The sequence below is a fragment of the Festucalex cinctus genome, chromosome 5 (assembly GCF_051991245.1).
Source record: "Festucalex cinctus isolate MCC-2025b chromosome 5, RoL_Fcin_1.0, whole genome shotgun sequence".
Taxonomy (NCBI): Eukaryota; Metazoa; Chordata; class Actinopteri; order Syngnathiformes; family Syngnathidae; genus Festucalex; species Festucalex cinctus.
In genome coordinates, this window is record NC_135415.1 from 19,238,538 (window position 1) to 19,245,922 (window position 7,385).

General features: G+C 40.6%; 1 protein-coding gene across 1 annotated transcript; it reads left to right on the plus strand.

Moving 5' to 3' along the window:
* Positions 1-575: 575 nt before the first annotated feature.
* On the plus strand, positions 576-1,499 carry foxb2 (forkhead box B2). Its single transcript, XM_077522716.1, has one exon. It carries the CDS (start codon positions 576-578, stop codon positions 1,497-1,499), a length of 924 nt encoding a protein of 307 aa, XP_077378842.1.
* The last annotated feature ends 5,886 nt before the right edge of the window (positions 1,500-7,385 follow it).

The following is a 7,385-nucleotide window of genomic DNA, read 5'->3' on the forward strand; positions in this document are numbered from 1 at the left end:
TTAAAGTCAAGGTAGTGTATTTATTGTGGTCTCAATGGTGCTACAAAGTTGGTATATCTTCTGTCAGTTTCTTGTGCCAATAGGGAAAATATTTTTTTTTTCTTTTTAAATACCCTCCTCAATCTTCATTTTTATTCATAAGTCTCTCTCGCTCTCCCTCTCTCCCTCCCACACATCCACACACAACTACCCTTGCGTGTCATTTTTAAAGTGTCTGGTAATAGCAGCGTCATAGACCTGCGGGGGTCTCACACACACACACACACACACACAAAAACAACTGGCATCGGGAGCATTGCATATGAGGAGGAGAGAGAGAGGAAAGTTGGGGAGTACCAGACAAGACGTGCAAAGAGAGGACGTCTCCGGCAACTTTTACGCAAGGACTCGCACTTTTACGCACGAGGGTCTTTTCTTCTCAAGTGGTGTGAAGTTTGCTATCTCATTGCAGCTCCTCCAATGGCTCAGATATATGGGACCAAGCTCTCCGTGGGGAAGTTACTTGTATAGGCTGAAGAGGAAAAAGATTGTTTTGAGTGTTTTTTTTTTTTAAAGAAAAGAAAAATACAGAGATCATGCCACGACCAGGGAAAAACTCCTACAGTGACCAGAAGCCTCCCTATTCGTACATCTCCCTCACGGCCATGGCCATCCAGAACTCCCAAGACAAGATGCTGCCCCTGAGCGACATCTACAAGTTCATCATGGAGCGCTTCCCCTACTACAGGGACAACACGCAGCGCTGGCAGAACTCCCTGCGACACAATCTCTCCTTCAACGACTGCTTCATCAAGATCCCGCGGCGGCCCGACCAGCCGGGCAAGGGCAGCTTTTGGGCCCTGCACCCGGACTGCGGCGACATGTTCGAGAACGGCAGCTTCCTGCGCCGCCGCAAGCGCTTCAAGGTGCTGCGCGCCGAGCTGGCGGCGTGCAAGAGCTCGTCCATGTTGCACTACTTCCACCACCACCATCACCACCTGCAGCAGGGCGGCAAGCCGGGCCACCAGGAGTCCTCCGGCCGCCTGCCGCTCATGCACCCGCCGACGACGCCCGCGCACTTCCAAGGCTACGGGGGCATCGCCTGCCCCCAGACGGGCGGCTTTAAACACCCGTTTGCCATCGAGAACATCATCAGCCGGGACTATAAGGGCGTCGTGCCCCTCACCTCGGTCATGCACCACCTGGGCTACCCGGTGCCTCCTCAACTGATGACCTCCGTGTGGCCCCACGTCGGGATGCTTTCCGAGCCTCTGGCCCCGTCCCCGGAGTACGCGCCCTTCGCGGTGCCGGCAAAAAGCCTGTACCACCACCACAGTGCCACCGGGCCTGCACTACCCGCCGTGCCGGTGCCTATAAAGCCCACGCCGTCGCTGCACGGTCTGGGAGGGATGTGCACTCCGGCCTCCTCCTCCAGCACCTCCAACTCCTCCTCATCCCACCAATGTGACGCTCTGGAGGGGAAAGGAAACCTCCTGCACCCGGCCCTCCTTCTGTCTTAATCACTTGGTGGACGACTGACAGCAAAAGAGTTACAAAAAGGTTGAAAACTGTGTTAAAAATAGAGACGAAAAATATTTGTATGGTATTTTTGTTTGCACACGTCGTTAAATTTGCGATTCATTATATAAATACAATCAGACACGCTGAACCCAAAGAAATTAGCTGAAAACTTTTTATCATTTTGAAATCAACTTGTGTTTCCCCACTTTTTAATGCTTGGTATATAGATTTATAAAGAAGCAACAATTGTCCGCGAGTGGCGTTTTACTGATTTGATTCATTTATTTGTGTATGTTTAGGACAGAGAAAATGCTGACATTCCACTACACTCGGGCAGTTTATTTAACATTTAATTTACCATTTTAGTTTTAGCTGGCAGAGGCCCGTGCATATAGAGCTAAAAAAAATAATCTATATGATTTAGACAAGATTTGACATTGAAATGTTATTAAATAGGGGAAATTTATGTTAATAATAACGCAGTGCTTATTTTGCATGTGTCCCCGTTATTAGCTTTAGACATGATTTATATAGAAAATGAGTTTTAAAAATTATTATACAGATGGATGATCATTCCTACAAATTGCAAGTCCTATTCGAATGTCACACAATCTAATTTGGAGGTTATTTTACGTCTAAAATCCAAAGCATAATAGCCATGATTAAATGCGAGGCATGATGAAGAGGCTGACCAGATTTGAATCATGACTTTCCTTACTGGTGCAAACACTCAAAAATATGGCATAAATCACACGCACGGTGGGATGGACATCCGAGCTGCATGCGTGTCCCAAATAAATGGATGCATGTGCACTTCAAACAAGGATCGGGATCAAGTTTTCCCTCTTTTGTTTGACGGCGTTTAAACGGCGGCTTTGAAGCTCGCCTCCTCTCCTTTCCTCTCCGTGCACAAAGCATCACTGAGAGTGACTTATATTCAAGCCCCGCCATCCTACCTGCTTAGCATCCCAAAGGCTCCTGGAGACGGTGTCCCCTCCTTCCCTCATTGTCGCACCAGCGTCTGAACAAATAATTGACATGCACCAGCCACGGCCAAGAGAAGCGGAGGAAGGAGTGGGAGTGGAAAAAAAAATGAAAAACCTAATTTGATGTTTTGGATAACAAGCGGAGCACACACATGACCACACTTAGTGTTCGTTTTATACGTTCAAGTTATAGGGTCAACAGGGTGAATAGTGACTCAGCTACATTTTGTTTCCTTGCATTTTTTTTTTCTAATAATAAAAGAATCAGATATAATAATTTTCTTGGGGTGAGTCTTGCCAAATTACATTTGTAAACTTTTCAGTTTAAAAAAGTATAACTGAATTGTAAAGTGAGTTAAAATAACTTATATGAAAATCTTTTGCTTTTTGTTTTCTTTTTGTTTGTTGTTTTACATGAAAAAAAAAGTCATTTTATAGCTATGCTCCACATCCAACTTTTACTAATAAATGGACTGTAATGTCAAATATAATTTTTTGTAACTTCTGATGATTACATTTCAATAAAATGTTGATATGTAACGTACACGACATGAATGAACACAAGTTGAGTATGTCTGTCTCACATTTTGGTTTGGGTTTCGAATCTTAACTTCCTGGGTCCCACAATTGAAAACACATCATAGGTTAATCGAAGACTCTAAAAATATTCTGACTGTGAATATTTGTTTGTCTTTGAGGACAAGCGATGGATGGTTGGCGAGTTCAAGTTAGGACCCAAGAGTACGCGTGTACATACAAGTGTGCGTGTATGCATGTGTTTCTATGTGCACACTCATGTGTGTTAATTCCATAATCAGCAGGCTCTAATAAGCCTCACTGCACTTCAGTATAATTAAATGCCACTAATTAAGACACAATAAGAGGACTAATAATGCAGACATTATTGCCCCCAGTGATGTGCTGAACAGGATACAGTGCTGTATTTGTGGGTTGTTTTATCGCATACAGACAAATTGGGCCCGATTTTTGTGACCAGTGCATATAGTGCAAAGCACAGTCTAATTGTGTGCATGGGTGTGTTTTTTTCTTTTGTTTTTTTCTAAAAGGTAGAATTAGGCAAAAAAGGGGGTAATTGCACCGTTGTGGGATGGAACACAGCCGACTCCCAGCCAATTGAAGCGGCTCCCCTCATTACCATTCAAATCAGAGCCGGGGAACGCGCACACATGCTTGACAGAAGCAGAAAATGACTCGCTGGGTTTCGACAGATGAGATGGCGGGCGCAAAGTGTGTTGCAAGATCTCCCTTTGAGGACGATGTCGGACACGCATTGCAATTGGAGACTGACTTGCAACCGTGATTCAGCATCTAATGTGTAACCTCCACCCACTACCCGTCGCGAGTTGTGACGCACAGTCAGGGGGATGCTATTGAAATGTTTTTAAGATGATAATGATAATAATTTGTTCAGTGAATTGATAATGATTCAGAAATCTTGTTCCACATTCTCGTTATATTTATGAATGACATACAATGACACCCACCATGCACAATTTGTCTGCCTGTGCCTCGATCAAATTCACCAAAATTAGATTACAGCACCTACGCTACCATTTAGACCTGCTTTTTACAAATCTACTTTCTGTTACCAAATGGAGAAATGTGCCGCGGGGCATGTCAGCCGCGGCAGCCGGAGCATCCAGAGAGGCACAATGACTTGCCACAATGACTTTTTTTTTTTTTTTACACCAAGTGCTTGGGCACTTGCCTGTGAAAATAAGGCCCTGTGTTTGTAAACATAGATTTTTGGCAATGCAATTTAATTTTCATTATGAATATGCTTTTGTTTTCCTATTAAATGACATAAACAGAACACCAAGCTTGAATAAACTGTATAAGATTTCATCTGAAAATGAGTAATATGAGCCTTTTGAATGACTGAATAAAACATGGAGGTCAAAAGTCTGTTAGTGTCACAAGTGAAACTACAGCGTTGCATAGTCAATCGGGCATTAGTGGAAATTAAGCGCACTTCACAAGGGCCAGAGGTGTAAATTCTACATGCTTTGTTTTAATGATTAGGCCATCATAACCAGCATCTTAATTCTTTTTTTTAATTACGTTAACACATACACACTGCGAAACAGTTTGGAAATTCATTTGTCATTCATTAACGCTCATCTTTACAGATCTATAACCACAAGCAAGACTAATATTAACTATTAAAGATGCAAAGCATGGCGACTCAAACTTTGTTGCAATGCACAATCGTGCATGGGTTAGGGTTAAGGTTAGGCTTGCTAGACTTTTTTATGGTTCTGCACATGATAGACATACCAAATTTCGTGTCCCTAAATGAAAGTGTACTAGGTTTGAGGGTTTACTTACATAAAGTACAATTGTAATTGGACCTTTATGTAAGTAAACTCTTAAACCTAGTAAATACATTTATAAACAAACAGTTCCACTACTTGTCTGATAATACTTATCTGTATTTGACAGCCTTACTGGATTTGATTTAAACAGGTTTAATCAAGCCACTTGTCTGTAACAATAAGCACAATGTGAACATTTAATCCAACAATTTTTTTCAAGTACCACAAGAGGGAGCCAGCTAGCACTAGCTGTGGTCATATTCTGCACTTGGAGAATTCGCTGATAGACTAGTAATGTCTCTTCTATGATTTAAAACTTGAACACTCATTTTTCAGAGATTTTTGGCCACTTCAATAAGAGTCATAAAATGAAACACAAGTTGAAGTTTTCACAGGGGATGACGTCTTTGCATGAAAAGAGGTCATTTTGCTCAAGGCTTCTACTTCTTTACTTTTTTGTAAAATGAAGTTACAGCTTTATATGCAACCAGACGTGTAATACATCAAGGTCGGACTACATATAATTACAAAGGCATTGTTGTAGTTTGGCCTGGTATAAACTGTCAGATTGCTGATGTAGGCCTATGTACTATAAAATGAACCCTCATTTATCATAGCAGATATGTGCTGGACAGCGGACGCACCTCTGATAGGTGAAAATCTTTTTGAAAATCTTTTAACTACAGTTTTACACAAAGTGAATATTAGTGGATGGAAAGTGTTAAAATGTTAATGTTTTAAGATCCTTTTGCAAGATGTCATTTAGCAATATTGCTATCTTCTCTTTTTAGTGTTAATTGGAGCGTGAACTTAAAATATCGTTCAAGGCAAGGTCATCCGCTGAGTCGCAATCGTTTATCTCCGCATCACAAGCGAGCACTTTGGCTTTTATTAGCGTAATAAAGTCAAGCTTCATTTCCGCAAAAAGCCTCCTGACCTCTGGGCCCTCTCACACTCCTTCAATTAATTCATCACATTCATATTCCATCTCACACACAATGAGGATGCTATTCTACATTATCATGTATTTACCAGTCATTATCACAGAACATTGTTAATATTAAGGCTCACTGTGTTGCAGTAGATGTAATTATTGAGAAACATGATTTGATTAGTGTATTCACCTGAGTGATTCTTAATAGTTGATTTAGATGAAGAATAAGCACATTTTGTCTACATTAGGGAATAGTTCATATGAAAATCTGATGTTTCTTAGGTAATTAGGTGTGGATGATTAATTGATGTTATCGATTAATTTGAGTTTATTTGAAAGGATGATGATGACTTCATTTAAAAAAAAACATTTTAGAATTTGTGGTTCAGGTAATGGATGGATGGATGGATGGATGGATTGTTTTTAACCTACTTACATACTTCAAAGCTTATCCCTGATCATTTGGAGTGCTTACACTTAAAACATGGTTGCGAAAAGAGAGACGTGTCACGTTGTTTTCCAAAAGCACAGTCATTGTTGCCATTTTTGTCATTGTTGCCAATATTTAATGACTCTTTTCCAAACAAGTGATGAGGGAGTGTAATTCTAGCTGAGAAACAGACAATATGAGCAACAAAACTTGTTTGGTCTCAAGAGAAATAAACCAAATCCGGGACAGACAGATATTGCATTTAAAAAAAAAAATGTATTTATTTATTTATTTATTTATTGGGGGGGGGGATCAAATTTTATTTAAAGCCTACTGCCCAGTTACATGCTTGGTGGTGGTTTCCGGGACGAGGTTAAAAATAAAAATAAATAAATAAATAAATAAAAAAAACAAAAACAAAAAAAAGAGCAAACTAATAGCAAAACCTTAGATGGTGCTTATAGTCATAAAAGATGAATTCCAGCTATTTCGAATTTGAAAACTTGACATAGATCATTGCGTGGGGAAAAGCAGTTATCCGCTTACGTGGATTGGTTGTTTTAAGCCTTTACTGATGAGTTTTCCTTAGACGTTTATTTGGTGATAAGGCTCAATAATGTACTAATAATGTACTATCCACTGCACAAAGACAGCTTTAATGAACGAGCAGGAAGGCTCTCCAAAACATCCAGAGTCAATCACAGTGTGCCCTCTAGTGGAAGAAGGCATAAGGCCATCCATGCAAGTCTGACATCAAATGTGGTTACTCAGTACTCCCATACCAATTTTTAGGCTCGATTTGGTCTTCTTTCTTTTCTTTTCTTTTTCTTTTTCTTTTTTTTAATCAATAGTAATTGTCAAACAGCAACCGGAATAAAATTCCATCAGTTGTAGACGAAATTGTAACCACATAATCAAATAATTATCAAAAATTAATAAAAGTCAAACTGATGACGATGATGACATAATCGTTGCATCACTCAGGTTGATTTTTCCTGAATTGAAGAGTTAAATGTATAGAATTGCAGTCTGTGTTGTTACTAAATAAAGCTGACTTGGCTTGACTTGACTTGAGTCCGAAATCAATGGAGAAGGTACAACAGTACAGTCCATTTAGCGAAAATGACGTCACGGGTTGGAACTGCCGTGCTGACTTGGCCACGCCCACCATCACTCACGTCACGTCGGTCAACGCAGAA